Raw genomic sequence first — 17113 nt, 5'->3', positions numbered from 1 at the left:
TTATTATTCGACCATGCTGGTCATTTATGAACATTTGAACATCTTGGTCATGTTCTGTTATAATCTCTACCCGGCACAGCCAGAAGAGGACTGGCCACCCCACATAGCCTGGTTCCTCTCTAGGTTTCTTCCTAGGTTTTGGCCTTTCTAGGGAGTTTTTCCTAGCCACCGTGCTTTTACACCTGCATTGTTTGCTGTTTGGGGTTTTAGGCTGGGTTTCTGTACAGCACTTTGAGATATCAGCTGATGTACGAAGGGCTATATAAATAAATTTGATTTGATTTGATTTGGACTGGTGGTGGTGGTGGTGGGTAAATGGATGGTTTAAGAACAGACATGGCCCAAACGACTGTGAGGTTAGCACTATATTTCCTTCCTTAAGCCAGGCAAAACCTCAGCAATGTGTGTTTTCCTTATTCTAGAAACGTGTTAAATGGTAGCAGTTGAACTTCAGGCAGAATGGACATATGACTCCATGAGAGTTTAGACTCTGTTTCATATTTATTTATTATAATTCTTATGAAAAATGGCACACGGAGCAGGTACACATTCAACCTCAGGATACACGTGCGCGCACACACACACACACACACACACACACACACACACACACACACACACACACAGCTGATCATACAGACATTGTGCTTGAAATCCACGACACACGCAGTTAGATTAGTCTGCTTTGGGACATTTATGCACTTCTGCAATTTGATGAACTGGCACTTAGGGCTGAGTTGTGTGTACAGAACTGGCACACTGTGTACAGAACTGGCACACTGTGTACAGAACCAGTTCTAAAACAAGAGGGGGTCCAGAGTCCAAAAGGCCCCTTTAAGACCAGACACCCAATGTGACTGGCAGTTGTGACTTTGTAAGTATTTTTCTATCCCTGCTGAGGTGAAAAGAATGGACTCAAAATGTTGGAAATACCCTGAAACCTTCCAACAAAACTCCAGCCTACCTTTGCACAGAGGGACATACACACACACGTCTTTCACAGGAGGGAGGCTTAGTGAAGGGGAACAGTTTGACTGCATTATTAACTCTGCAGTCTTCAGAAGGCTGCCGATCACAGCTACACAGGGAGAAAGCACGGCACTCCTGTTCAGTCTCACACCTCCTTTCACCTTTCGGGCACACTTATTTACAAATCCTTGTGTGAGTGTTTGTGTATTTTCTTGTGTGTGTGTATTTCTGCTCAGGGCATGGGTGTGTGTGTGTGTGTGTGGTGGGGGTGGGGGGGCGTCACAGTCTGTGTCCTGTGTTCACTTCATTGGACTTTAACCGGTCTGCAGGGAGAGAGGGACTGCTTTTCACATCCCACCACCTGCATTTCCCATTACACAGCACACATCCTCACACACATACACTCACAGTACCTCTGTTAACATAGAGCCATTCAGCACCACATATTGCTCACACACACACAGCACATACTGTACATATAAAGAGTTTCATTCCAAAACGCTAACCATTTTCAGAAATGTTAGTAAATTAGCTTTTATTGTTCAAAGAAATGATGAACGAGAGTGCTGTGTTTTTTCACTATCTAACCACGGCATGGGCTTGTTCAATGACAGATGTATTTGTTTGAAATCTATTACTTCTTAAGGATGACGCAGAATACTGTTCCCATGCAGGAACATCACTCAGCGGAATTTCAGAGCACCACCTATAGTTTTTGATAAAACTCAAACTTTCATTAAACTTTCATTAAAATACACATTCAAGGTAGTGAATTAAAGCTACACTCGTTGTGAATCTATCCACCAAGTCAGATTTGTAAAATGCTTTTCGGCGAAAGCATGAGAAGCTATTATCTGATAGCATGTACCCCCAAAATACTTCAACGTCACCTAACACGACAGATTTTGCGGTAGCCGGCGCTACCCAAAACGCAGAAATAAAATATAAAACATTCATTACCTTTGACGAGCTTCTTTCTTGGCACTCCTAGATGTCCCATAAACATTTATTTGGGTCTTTTTCTCGATTAAATCGGTCCATATATAGCCTAGATATCGATCTATGAAGACTGTGTGATCAAGGAAAAAACAGCGTTTTAAAACGCAACGTCATTTTTTTAAATTAAAAAAGTCGACGATAAACTTTCACAAAACACTTCGAAATACTTTTGTAATGCAACTTTAGGTATTAGCAAACGTTAATAATCTATCAAAATGATCACGGGGCGATGTATATTCTATAGCTCCACGTCTTGAAATCATGTCCGGATATTTCTCAACCAAAACATCCTGTCGGAGACCGGAAGAAACCAGCTGCCTTGTTTCGGTTTGACCAAGAAACAAATCCGAGACAAATGACAAGACTGTTGACATCGTGTGGAAGCTGTAGGTATTGCAACCTCGGCCCCATTTAATGTGGGTCACTTTTAACAATTGGTTGAAGTGGCGCATGGATATATTTTCCCATTTTCAGTGATCAGATTTTCCTGCACTTTTCGATGAAACGCACGTTCTGTTATAGTCACAGCCGTGATTTAGCCAGTTTTAGAAACGTCTGAGTGTTTTCTATCCACACATACTAATCATATGCATATACTATATTCCTGGCATGAGTAGCAGGGCGCTGAAATGTTGCGCGATTTTTAACAAAAAGCTGCGAAATTCGCAAGAGCCATAAGAGGTTTAATAGTTTCATTTCAGAGACAAATAATCATGTTTTTTTTGTTGCAAAATGCTATATATCCACCTCACTCTGAGAGAAATAAGTAGTTTGTTTTTACACAGTCACATATTACAAAAAAAATGTAGAAATTATACACTTGTGACATCAATATAAAAAAAATACAAAATAAATCAATACGGTAATATGACATCTGTATGTAAAACTTTTACATTTGAGTCATTTAGCTGATGCTCTTATCCAGAGCAACTTACATTTAGTGCATTCATCTTAAGATAGCTAGGTGAGACAACCACATTAGCCAAATAAACAGTACACCAACATTCCATTCCAGCAAAACAATGGATACATAGCATTTTGAAGAAGAAAAAACACATTTTCATATGCATCTAAAATCTATTAATAAAAAATCTGAAAACAGTAATATTTTACACACACATGAAGGTACCCATAAGCAATCATTTCTGATTTTTTTTTAAATTAAAAAACACATGAAAAATTGGTTGGTATAGCGTTTTGGAAATAAACTCTTCATATATTCACAATTCACATACAGTACACACACTGGACACAGCACCTCACAACCTGTACTGTACATACACACATTCACTCATTTACACATACAACAGATACTACATGGACAAATTTCAAGATGTTAAACACACAAATGTACAGTGCCTTGCAAAAGTATTCATCCCCCTTGGTGTTTTTCCTATTTTGTTGCATTACAACCTGTAATTTAAATGTATTTTTATTTGGATTTCATGTAATGAACATACACACAACAGTCCAAATTGGTCAAGTGAAATGAAAAATATAACTTGTTTCAAAAAATTATAAAAAATAAAAAATGTGAAAGTGGTGTCACCCTCTTTGCTATGAAGCCCCTAAATAAGATCTGGTGCAACCAACTACCTTCAAAAGTCACATAATTAGTTCAAGTCCATCTGTGTGCAATCTAAGTGTCACATGATCTGTTCCATGATCTCAATATATATATATATATATACACCTGTTCTGAAAGGCCCCAGAGTCTGCAACACCACTAAGCAAGGGACACAACCAAGCAAGCGGTACCATGAAGACCAAGGAGCTCTCCAAACAGGTCACTGACAAAGTTGTGGAGAAGTACAGATCAGGGTTGGGATATAAAAACATATCAGAAACTTTGAACAACAACCACAACAACCACCCGAGCCACTGCCTGTTCACCCCGCTATCATCCAGAAGGCGAGGTCAGTACAGGTGCATCAAAGCAGGGACCGAGAGACTGAAAAACAGCTTCTATCTCAAGGCCACCAGACTGTTAAACAGCCACCACTAACATTGAGTGGCTGCTGCCAACATACTGACTCAACTCCAGCCACTTTAATAATGGGAATTGATGGAAATTGATGGAAAATATATCACTAGCCACTTTAAACAATGCTACTTAATATAATGTTTACATACCCTACATTACTCATCTCATATGTATATGTATATACTGTACTCTATATCATCTACTGCATCTTTATGTAATACATGTATAACTAGACACTTTAAACTATGCTACTTTGTTTACATACCCTACATTACTCATCTCATATGTATATACTGTACTCGATACCATCTACTGCATCTTGCCTATGCCGTTCTGTACCATCACTCATTCATATATCTTTATGTACATATTCTTTATCCCTTTACACTTATGTGTATAAGGTAGTAGTTGTGGAATTGTTAGGTTAGATTACTCGTTGGTTATTACTGCATTGTCAGAACTAGAAGCACAAGCATTTCGCTACACTCGCATTAACATCTGCTAACCATGTGTATGTGACAAATACATTTGATTTGATTTGACATCCCACGGAGCACCATTAAATCCATTATTAAAAAATGGAAAGAATATAGCACCACAACAAACCTGCCAAGAGAGGGCCGCCCACCAAAACTCACGGACCAGGCAAGGAGGGCATTAATCAGAGAGGCAACAAAGAGACCAAAGATAACCCTGAAGGAGCTGCAAAGCGCCACAGTGGAGATTGGAGTATCTGTCCATAGGACCACTTTAAGACATACACTCCACAGAACTGGGCTTTACAGAAGAGTGGCCAGAAAAAAAGCCATTGCTTAAAGAAAAAATAAGCAAACACATTTGGTGTTTGCCAAAAGGGATGTGGGAGACTCCCCAAACATATGGAAGAAGGTATTCTGGTCAGATGAGACTATAATTGAGCTTTCAGGCCATCATGTCTGGTGCAAACCCAACACTTCTCATCACCCCGAGAACCCTATCCCCACAGTGAAGCATAGTGGTGGCAGCGTCATGCTGTGGGGATGTTTTTCATTGGCAGGGACTGGGAAACTGGTCAGAATTGAAGGAATGATGGATGGCGCTAAATACAGGGGAATTCTTGAGGGAAACCTGTTTCAGTTTTCCAGAGATTTGAGACTGGGACGGAGGTTCACCTTCCATCAGGACAATGACCCTGAGCATACTGCTAAAGAAACACTCGAGTGGTTTAAGGGGAAACATTTAAATGTCTTGGAATGGCCTAGTCAAAGCCCAGACCTCAATCCAATTGAGAATCTGTGGTATGACTTAAAGATTGCTGTCCACCAGCGGAACCCATCCAACTTGAAGGAGCTGGAGCAGTTTTGCCTTGAAGAGTTGGCAAAAGTCCCAGTGGCTAGATGTGCCAGGCTTATAGAGACATACCCCAAGAGACTTGCAGCTGTAATTGCTGCAAAAGGTGGCTCTATAAAGTATTAACTTTTGGGGGGGGGTGAATAGTTATGCTCGCTCAAGTTTTCATTTTATTTTGTCTTATTTCATGTTTGTTTCACAATAACAATTATTTTGCATCTTCAAGGTGGTAGGCATGTTGTGTAAATCAAATGATACAACCCCCCCCCCAAATCAATTTTAATTCCAGATTGTAAGGCAACAAACTTGGAAAAATGTCAAGGGGTTGAATACTTTCGCAAGCCACTGTATGCTGAGATTCATTGGCCATGGTGAGTAGCTTGACCCCTCTATGTGATTGTGTTTTCTTGAATGAGGACATCCAGAAAGATGTACCCCTTTCTTGTCCTCACATACTCCATCTTGGGTTGAGGTTGACTCAGTCAGAATGATTACCCTGAGGCAACGTAATATCACACACATCCCACTAGGCACAGAAGTCAATTCAACATCTATTCCACGTTGGTTCAACATCATTTCATTGAAATAATGTGGAAACATCGTTGATTCAACCGGTGTGTGCCCAGTGGGATGTAGGACAGACGCACGCAACACACTGTGGCTGGTTAGGCACAGATCCCAGCTTGGGTTTTACGAGTCCTCTGTGTGAGCCAGAGTCCATATCATTCTCTCTCCAAGCTGGCGAGCTCCCAATGTCCCCATAAGGTTTCTCACGCAATCTCTGTAAGGTTTTCTGGCAGAGTTCCACAAAGTCCTCACACGGTCTGATACACACAGTCACCAAAATGGCCCCTTCCTCAAACTGTTACTGGAGGGTACTTCTGCTCACTGGTGACACTGGCCACACTGGTGGGTGGGGGTAGGGGGACTGCAGCTGTCTGTAGCCCCCCTGGGTGGGGTCCAGGTAGACCCCCTGGGGCGGGGACATGTGGTGGGTGGCGTAGCCGATGTACTGGGGGTGGATGAACTGTCCCTGGTGGGGCATGATCTGGGTGGCCTGCTGGCAGTTGAGCACGGAGAAGTTGGTGGGCATGTTGACGAAGACACTGGCGTCTGTAGGCAGACAGCAGGAGGCCTGGGCACGCATCATGGGCTGGGGGGCCGGGCGAGGCACCTGGGCAGGAGGGGCAGAGGAACTGGACGACGTGGCTGTGCTTGATTGGCGGGAGGAGGACCCGCGAGACGTGCCCACGCTGGCCATCATGGGAATGGTCTCAAGGAGACGGCCGCCACCAGACCCGCCTCCTCCCCCACCCCCTGAAGACAGTTCCTGTTTGGGGCGGAGACAGCGGCAGCAGCACACGGCAACGACGGAACCCACCAGGACGAAGGCCACGAATACAGAGCCCACAATCAGGAAGGGAACGTAGATGGGTACTGAAGAGAAAGAGAGAGAGAGAGAGAGAGAGAGAGAGAGAAAGGTATAGTCAGTGATCTGACGATAACACATGGATTTTCAACAAAAAAATGGGTCTGTTCTCTTTCTCTCATGATCAAATATACAGTATGACAGGAATGACAGTACGATAGGAATCAAGCAGCAGGCTCATTCTCTCTATAACAAGTAGAGCAGAGCGAGGACAGAACTTCCTCAGACCATAACCACTTACGCCCTCAGAGAAAACAAACTGAACACAGTACAACAGCAACATGATGAAGTGATTTATTTTCTGCCATCAAGACATTTGACATGATTTTGGAAAATACACTCGTTGCTTGAATGAGTAAAGTTGAAAGACTACGATTCAACCACCATGAGGAAACCAGGTTGTCTAGAGTTTAAACCAAGAACTTTTACAGTCACGTGTTTCAACCTCGCCCACAAACCCAAATCTCCCACGTGAGTGAAGGAGAGGTAGAGTGAGACAATGAGACAAAAGACAAAAGATGGAGAGACAAAAGGAGAGGGAGAAAGGGATAGACAGAGGTGGACTAGTGGCGTGTCCCCAGGGGGCCCCAGGCCCTCATTAATACTTATCAACTTTGTTTTCATCTGTTATAATTCTGCACGCCCAGCTGTGACCCCAACACCCCCCTCCCCCGCCGACCCTGCACCCCTCTCTGTGTGTGTGTGTTTTTTTAATCTGTATTTATGTCTGTGTGAGGGGGGATTCTGTCTCATACCAAAGTTATGCAGACAGAATTTGTTATGTGGGTACTTTTGCCCTTTTCCCATATATAAATCCACATAACGCCAGGCCCTTCAAGACAAAATAGTCACTTAAACTGTATAGAGGCAGCATTAAGACATATTGAGAGTGGCATTAACGGTGGCTGGTTTGGAGTAGTGAAACAGGCCACATTACAGGCCTAATTCCATCCATATTTTCAGTATTATAAAGGCCAACCTTGCAGTGGGGCTCTAATGTACACTACATCTATCTTTCTGTAATTGTGTTTAATATAACCCCTGTGAATCTGGACATGAAACAGGCTTACTGTGTGTTAGATCTGCATGATTCTGTGAACGTTGGTTCAACATCATTTCTTTGAAATGACTCTGAAACAAAGTTGATTCAACCAGTGTGTGCCCAGTTGGCCATTAGATTACTGTAATTCCGGGACAACAGACCAACTGGAAAGTGACCTCACTGATATTTTCAACCTCTCCCTGACCGAGTCTGTAATGTGTCAAGCAGACCACCATAGTCCCTGTGCCCAAAAAAGCGAAGGTAACCTGCCTAAATGTTTGTTGGTTTGTTTGTTGGTTTGGCAATGCCACTGTCAGCCAGAGAAATATACTGAGAAGGATTATCACCACAGCAAGCAAGGTACTTGGCCTGGTTGAGATCTTTAAGGTCAGGGCCCTCCGCAAGCCACCCCCTGTACCCGGACTTTGAACTACTCCCCTCTGAGCGCAGGTATAGGGCACCACTCGGCAGGAAAAACAGAACTAAACAATCATTTGTGCCAGGTGTGATATCCCTCCAAAATACTTGGGGCTAATGTTCCCATCGACCCAGTAATGCCAGCAGGCTAGACTCTTTTTAATGGCATGTACAGTTGAAGTCAGAAGTTTACATACACTTAGGTTGGAGTCATTAAAACTCGTGTCTCAACCACTCCACAAATGTCTTGTTAACAAACTATAGTTTTGGCAAGTCGGTTAGGACATCTACTTTGTGCATGACACAAGTCATTTTTCCAACAATTGTTTCCAGACAGATTATTTCACTTATAATTCACTGTATTACAATTCCAGTGGGTCAGAAGTTTACATACACTAAGTTGACTTTAAACAGCTTGGAAAATTCCAGAAAATTATGTAATGGCTTTAGAAGCTTCTGATAATTTGAGTCAATTGGAGGTGTACCTGTGGATGTATTTCAAGGCCTACCTTCAAACTCAGTGCCCCTTTGCTTGACATCATGGGAAAATTAAAAGATATCAGCCAAGACCTCAGAAAATAATTGTAGACCTCCACAAGTCTGGTTCATCCTTGGGAGCAATTTCCAAATGCCTGAAGATACCACGTTCATCTGTACAAACAATAGTACGCAAGTATAAACACCATGGGACCACGCAGCCGTCATACCGTTCAGGAAGGAGACGCGTTCTGTCTCCTAGAGATTAACGTACTTTGGTGTGAGAAGTGCAAATCAATCCCAGAACAACAGCAAGACCTTTTTATTTTTAATTACCTTTATTTAAATTTTATTTTTAATTACCTTTATTTAACTAGGCTTGTCAGTTATGAACAAATTCTTATTTTCAATGATGGCCTAGGAACAGTGTTCAGGGGCCTGCCTTGTTCAGGGGCAGAACGACAGATTTTTACCTTGTCAGCTCTGGGATTCGATCTTGCTACCTTTCGGTTACTAGTCCAACGCTCTAAACACTATGCCACTAGACTACCTGCCGCCCACTGTGAAGATGCTGGAGGAAGCAGGTACAAAAGTATCTATATCCACAGTAAAACAAATCCTATATCGACAGAACCTGAAAGGTTCTCAGCAAGGAAGAAGCCACTGCTCCAAAACCGCCATAAAAAAGCCAGACTACTGTTTGCAACTGCACATGGGGACAAAGATCGTACTTTTTGGAGAAATGTTCTCTGGTCTGATGAAACAAAAATAGAACTGTTTGGCCATAATGTCGGAGGCCGATCAATTGCCGTACCAGGCAGTGATGCAACCATGCTCTCGATGTTGCAGCTGTAGAACCTTTTGAGGATCTCAGGACCCATGCCAAATCTTTTTAGTTTCCTGAGGGGGAATAGGCTTTGTCGTGCCCTCTTCACGACTGTCTTGGTGTGTTTGGACCAATCTAGTTTGTGTTGATGTGGACACCAAGGAATTTGAAGCTCTGAACCTGCTCCACTACAGCCCCGTCGATGAGAATGGGGACGTGCTCAGTGCTCCTTTTCCTGTAGTCCACAATCATCACCTTAGTCTTGGTTACATTGAGGGAGAGGTTGTTATTCTGGCACCACCCAGACAGGTGTGTTTGAATCATTCTCTCTACTATTATTCTGACATTTCACATTCTTAAAATAAAGTGGTGATCCTAACTGACCTAAGACAGGGAATTTTTACTAGGATTAAATGTCAGGAATTGTGAAAAACTGAGTTTAAATATATTTGGCTAAGGTGTATGTAAACTTCCGACTTCAACTGTAACTGTTACGAAAGTTGTACTGTCCATTTGTTTTGTATTTAAACGGCCCTTTAAACGTGTACACTGCAACAAAATTTCCCCATGGGGACAATAAAGTCAGTCAAGTAAATGACTACCGACAACGATGAGACAGCCTATAGGGAGGTGCCAGAACAACAACCTCTCCCTCAATGTGAGCAAGACAAAGGAGCTGATCGTGGACTACAGGAAAAGGAGGGCCAAACAGGCCCCCATTAACATTGACGGGGCTGAAGTTCTACAGCTGCACCATCGAGAGCATCCTGACCGGTTGCATCACCGCCTGGTATGGCCACTGCTCGGCATCCGACCATAAGGCACTACAGAGGGTAATGCGTTAGTTCCAGTACATCACTGGGGCCAAGCTTCCTGCCATCCAGGACCTACATACTAGGCGGTGTCAGAGGAAGGCCCCAAAAATGGTCAAAAACTCCAGTCACCCAATCCATAGATGGCAAGCGGTACTGGAACAACAAGTCTAGGTCCAAAAGGCTCCTTAACAGCTTCTACCACCAAGCCATAAGACTGCTGAACAATGAATCAATTGGCCTTCCCAACTGTTTACATTGCCCCCCCCCCACCCCACCCCGCTACTCACTGTTTATTATCTATGCAGTCACTTTACCCCCACCTACATGTACAAATTACCTCAACTAACCTGTACTACTGTTTATTATCTATGCATAGTCACTTCACCCCCACCTACATGTACAAATTACCTCAACTAACCTGTACTACTGTTTATTATCTATGCATAGTCACTTTACCCCCACCTACATGTACAGATTACCTCAACTAACCTGTGTATATACCTTGTTATTGTTATTTTATTGTGTTACTTTTTATTTTATTTTTTATTTTATTTAGTAAATATTTCCTTAACTATATTTCTTGAACTGCATTATTGGTTAAGGGCTTGTAAGTCTACAACTGTTGTATTCAGCACATGTGACAAATAAAATGTTATTTGATTTGAACAGCTGACTAGACTAGATTTAGTCTAGATAGAGTACAGAAGAGGTAGAAGCTGAGACACTACGACATCAATAATCTGCGACCATGACCTATTTCCTACTGAACAGCAACAGTGTCAGTTTAAATATCTCGCCGGCAAGATAATTCCAGGGGTCCTCTCCTTTCCTGAAATCCACACATGTTCCTTAATGTTGAATGTTACGCTCTGTTTGTTGTTCTTAATGCATATATAATATCCTCCTCAGGGTTATTCATTACCGTGGCTGTGTGTATCTTTGCTTCATGATTAATAGTTTGCCCTGTAGATGAACAATGTATAAAATGTACAAACGGATGACAAAATACTTCCTTTTTGGCTCTTGGGGGAAAAACCCTCCATACTTTTAGTTATTTTGGCCGCTGTCCACTGTATGAAAATGTAAATGGCTCTTTCTGGAGTGATAAGGGATGATTGTTTCAACAAATGCCAAGAGAGAAGCATACTGTAGGTTACTCTACAAGAAAGCCATGCTCTGTTGATGCAGATCTTCAATATCTGGACTAAGTCTAGACAACTATTATTTTTCTTTGAAAAATTACCATTGCAAGATTTTGGAGTCTTAGTAAATGTGCCTCTCATTTTGCATAATTAAATTATGTAATTTCTCTTTTCTTCCTATAAACTCTGATGTTATGAAAAAGATGGAAACATGTTGGAAACAAGAGATTAAGACCTAATACCAGTTCAGACCTTTAAATATTTCAGCAAATCTACATTCAATACAAATGATGAAGAGTTATGACATCTGTTCTTCCAATCACACCCAATTATTAATACTAATTCACTACTAAACCTGAGATGAGGCTACAATGTGACATTATTAGGGGGCTTCCGTTCCGTGGCAATGGGTTATATGGACACCCTAGTCATCCGCAGCATAAAAAGCCCAGCCGCAGAAAATCATGTGAAGGTAACCAGACACACAGACGTTACTTTAGCTCAGCAAACTTCAGGAACACTCAAGGGATCCCCACTCTCGAGGTGTTGTGGATGGAAATCAACACGCAAGCGCGGGGAAATGATCCATATCGCGATTTGTTTTTATGAACAGAGCTGTCAGCGCCGTTGCGAACCACTGCCCTAAAGATCCGGTCAAGTCCAAACATGATCCTCATGGGGACAGAGCTCCTGCTCTGCATTCCCTGCGGCGCGCGCTTTTGTTAGAGCTAGAACAAACACAGCTATTTATAACGCAACGCAGCACAATTTGCCATTTGTGAGTGAGTGGGCACTTTCTGGTGTCCACTGTCTCTGTAGCCGAAATACTCATGCAACCCTCACCTGCCACGTTGCATGCGCGAGCATTGAAACATACATTTACATTTTAGTCATTTAGCAGATGCTCTTATCCTGAGCAATTTACAGGAGCAATTGGGGTTAAGTGCCTTGATCAAAGGCACATCGACGTGCATGAACCAGCGTCTGCTGAGGCAAGTGCTGGAGTCAAGTGCTTAAATAGATGGAGGCAGGTAGCCTAGTGGTTAGAGTGTAGGGGTGGCAGGTAGCCTAGTGGTTAGAGCATAGCGGCAGCAGGTAGCCCAGTGGTTAGAGTGTAGGGGCTCCAGGTAGTCTAGTGGTTAGAGTGTAGGGGCTCCAGGTAGTCTAGTGATTAGAGTGTAGGGGCCAGTAACTGAAAGGTCACTAGTTTGAATACCCAATCCAACAAGGTGCATAATCTGCCAATGTGCCCTTCAGCAAGGCACTTAACCCTAATTTTCCCCAGGGGTGCTGGACTACTATGGCTGACCCTGTAAAACAACTAATTTCACTGTACCTATCTGGTGTATGTGACAATAAAACATATATTATTGTATTTGACTAAATCAACATGTTTAGATTGTGGCTGGTGTAACCATGGTGTGAGACTGCCATCATTGAAGTCCTTTGTGTTGACAAGGGGCACAAGGGCCATTGCACAAAACAAAGTAGTCATCTCTAACCAATCAGAGTATCAATGCCAATGAAGAATTTTCAAAGTCCTGTTTTACACAAGTGTGTTCTGGCTCTGGCCCAACCCATCGGTTCCTTGACCAATCAGACTGCCCCGAATGTGTTCACGTTTGGTGAAGCGTTGGGGGTACTCAGATCCAGACTCATTACAGAGAAGAAACTAATGTCCGTGGGCGTGGCGTAGCGTTTGGCCGGAGTAGGGAGTCTGGGTAGCCAGGCAAACTCCTCTGCAGCTGTCGCTGCCAACTGAAGCGGGATATAGGCCTATTGCATATATTTAAGCGATTGTTAAGATCCCAGATAGAGATAGTGTTTGGAAAAACTAGAACATACCCAAATGTTTGAAATAACGAAGAACCCCATACCTCCAACTTAAATTAGACCTGTGTCATTTGTTCTAGTCCTGGGCCAGTGTAGCCTAACATTTAAACTTAGGCAATTAGGCCCATTCTTTCTGTCTCACTCTCAACTACTTGGAAATGCAATATTGCTGGTGTATAACAAATAAGTTAAACAATTTAAACTAGACCAGTATGAAATCTAATTTATAAAATACATTATAATTTTGAGCAGACAATGAGAGCTTTGTAGCCTTTAAGGCAGAGCGTTTGGCAGGCACACAGCTGCTATGGCCCCTAAAGCTGACCGTGCTGGGCCAGACAGAGAGACAGAGTTCTTACTTGCGCCCGTATCCTTGTTCTCCTTGCTGTTGGTGCCCGGTTCCTGGGCTTGCTTGTCGTTTTCACAAGTCCCCTGGTCCAGCCGTGCTTCAGTGCTGGAGCAGCAGTACCGGAGCTCGCATTTCCCGCAGCAGATGATGGCATCCTCACCATCAAACTTCTCCGGGCACTGGAAGCCCTCTCTCCAGGTGCCCTGGGTGTCATGCCAACCGTGACAGTATTCTCCACTCGCCTTAACGTCAATAATAACCAGGAGTAGAGTTACAACCACGGTGACAGACATTGGGAGACCTCGGCCACCCCACATCCCGACCCCGGTACCCGTGTGGGCGCGCTATAAGAGACAGGGGGTTTATTTATCTTTCTCTACGGCTCTAACCTGGTTAAAGGAGTGATACGGTGGATGGATGAAATTAAAGAGATAGTGGCGACAACGTGGAAACAAAACAAAACGTCTTTGAAACTGTCATTTGACAGTTGAATTCCGTGCATAGCCTAATTCAATAGATCCACACATGTGTCACCAAAGCGCTCCTTTTAAAAGTATCCACTATTCTAAGTGTATCACTAGATTCCAAGTAGTTTATTTACGATTGTTGGGGAAATAAACCATGATACCCAGATCATAAATACATTTCACACCAATATTATAAATAGCCTATTTTTTTCATAGAGCTTATTTCACTCTCCATTCCACGGCTGTGAGCTCTTCGAGTCCCGGGAAACATCAACCCAGGCTGAACGGAATCCCTCTAGCACGGAAGCGAGGCTGTCCATGGTCTCCTGAAAATGCACTTCTCGGATGACTTTCCCCCAAATAGCAGCGAAACCAACACTGGTTTTACATGTAATCCATACGCGCCCTGCGAGTGTCCTCGCGAAATCTTCCTCTGTCCAGTCCACCAGCACAGCAAGTTGTTTCTCCTCTTCTAATGCATGTCGATGAACTCCTCCAAACGTTTCTACAGTAGACGAACATATAGGAAACTAGACCATGAGACTAAATTCGAAAAGAGCATGTTATTCACGGTTTCTTGTGCATAGTCTACGTCAGAAAGATCTGTGCAAGAGATATCAATTTTGCACCCATTCATACAGTACTGCCTCCCAGTCCGAGTCCATCTAGGGCGAGAGTGCTTCGAACCAGTGTGTCCGGTTTCAATGAAAGGTGGGCAACAGTTAAACTTCCGCTTGCGCATTGGCCACTGACATGTTCCTAGACTTTTCAGTGCTCAGCCAGCCAGCCAGTTGTCAGTGTGAACAAGTGTCACTGCGCTCAGTTCTGAAGAGCCCCTCCGCTTTCCGAGGGTAGCCCCCGTGCGGTGTTGGGTGTGGTTACCCCCTTGGGACCCCTCCGCTTTCCGAGGGTAGCCCCCGTGCGGTGTTGGGTGTGGTTACCCCCTTGGGACCCCTCCGCTTTCCGAGGGTAGCCCCCGTGCGGTGTTGGGTGTGGTTACCCCCTTGGGACCCCTCCGCTTTCCGAGGGTAGCCCCCGTGCGGTGTTGGGTGTGGTTACCCCCTTGGGACCCCTCCGCTTTCCGAGGGTAGCCCCCGTGCGGTGTTGGGTGTGGTTACCCCCTTGGGACCCCTCCGCTTTCCGAGGGTAGCCCCCGTGCGGTGTTGGGTGTGGTTACCCCTTGGGACCCCTCCGCTTTCCGAGGGTAGCCCCCGTGCGGTGTTGGGTGTGGTTACCCCCTTGGGACCCCTGCGCTTTCCGAGGGTAGCCCCGGTGCGGTGTTGGGTGTGGTTACCCCCTTGGGACCCCTGCGTTCCGAGGGTAGTCCCCGTGCGGTGTTGGGTGTGGTTACCCCTTGGGACCCTGCGCTTTCCGAGGGTAGTGTTGGGTGTGGTACCCCCTTGGGACCCCTCCGCTTTCCGAGGGTAGCCCCCGTGCGGTGTTGGGTGTGGTTACCCCCTTGGGACCCCTGCGCGCACAATGGAAGGCCCGATTGTTGAATGGAGTGCACGTATTGACTGCTGGCCGAGAGTAGCTCTCACTCATACATTATCACCTTAAACTGAATTGTGTGCATACAAACTATGGCCAAGACGCACGCGCGCACGCACACGCACACACACACACACACACACACACACACACACACACACACACACACACACACACACACACACACACACACACACACACACACACACACACACACACACACACACACACACACACACACACACATAGTTGGATATTGGCCCTATCAAGTGAATGCTAACTCATTACCTACCTACTTATTGCATGCTCAGTTTTCATGGTCTTGGGAATAAGTTGTATTCTACTAGAGCTAGAAAATTACAAAAGTAGTTATGGTATAGGCCTCATTATGCTATGTGTACAGTGACGGGAAAAGTACCCAATTAAAGATACCTTAATAGAAAATGACTCAAGCAAAAGTGAAAGTCACCCAGTAAAATACTACTTGAGTAAAAGCCTAAAAGTGTCTGGTTTTAAATATGCTTATGTATCAAAAGTAAATGTATTTGCTAAAATATACATAAGTATCCAATTTAGAAGTATATGTAATTTCAAATGCCCTATTTTAAGCAATCCAGATGGCAAGATTGTGATGTTTTTCTAATTTATGGATAGCCTGGGCCAAACTCCAACACTCAGACATCTTTACAAAGGAAGCATTTGTGTTTAATCAGTCCACCATAATCTCTTGATAAGTGCGTTTCTTTAGGGATGTAGTGGAGTAAAAGTTGTCAAAAATATAAATAGTAAAGTACAGTACAGTACTTTAAAGCATTTTTACTTAAGTACTTTACACCACTGTATGTGTAGGTATACTGTTCGATCATCGAGCACATTTGAAACATTAGTGAAGTTGAAAATCATTCGTTAGATGACATTGCCATCTGGTGGTTATAACTATTAGTACACATGACAGTATAAACATTTTTCCATAAATAAGACAAATTATGCTATTTATTTACATTGTTTATATTTTTATTTGGGGACATGATGAATAGTTGGCCTATGTTTCAGGTAATTTTATTTTCACTATTCAGCCCTGTCTGAAGCTCCCACTAGCTACACTACACCCTTTACTTGTGGCTATGGTGAAGACTACATTTCCCATCATGCTCTACTGTAAAATTAGCGTCCTTGGTAACTAGGGAGTGAAGTTATTTAACCCAGAAGCGCGCAACTGTTGGACACAAAGCACAGGTGTTGTGACGAACAGCTCCCCCCCGCCAGAATCACCCCCCCCCCCTTCGCGTGAACGCGCACGCACGCACGCAAGTCTTCATTGCGTGCTAAATTGAGATTTCTGATCACGTGCGTTTAATTTTATTTTTATGTCGGTTTGATCGCGGGGGAGGAATTAGTAATGTTTGCAGTTTTCGGTTTGGCTCTTTGTTTCAAGTGTGTATTTGTCTATAAATACATTTCTTTGCCAAAATTCGTAAACTCGTCATCTTGGTCTGAAATGTTTATTGCTTGACTACATTTTACTTCTTCCTCTATGTTTAATA

At 43.6% G+C, this 17113-nt stretch overlaps 1 protein-coding gene across 1 annotated transcript; it reads right to left on the bottom strand.

The window, feature by feature from the left end:
• Positions 1-2341: 2341 nt before the first annotated feature.
• On the bottom strand, positions 2342-14811 carry LOC115121561 (protein shisa-2-like). The gene is given in 3 exon segments (XM_029650666.2): positions 2342-6203; positions 6206-6718; positions 13622-14811. Coding segments are annotated over 3 exon segments (885 nt in total). The 5' UTR covers positions 13929-14811; the 3' UTR covers positions 2342-6138.
• Positions 14812-17113: the final 2302 nt, after the last annotated feature.

This window comes from Oncorhynchus nerka, linkage group LG6 (assembly GCF_034236695.1).
Source record: "Oncorhynchus nerka isolate Pitt River linkage group LG6, Oner_Uvic_2.0, whole genome shotgun sequence".
NCBI lineage: Eukaryota > Metazoa > Chordata > Actinopteri > Salmoniformes > Salmonidae > Oncorhynchus > Oncorhynchus nerka.
This window is presented reverse-complemented; position numbering and strand designations above follow the sequence as displayed.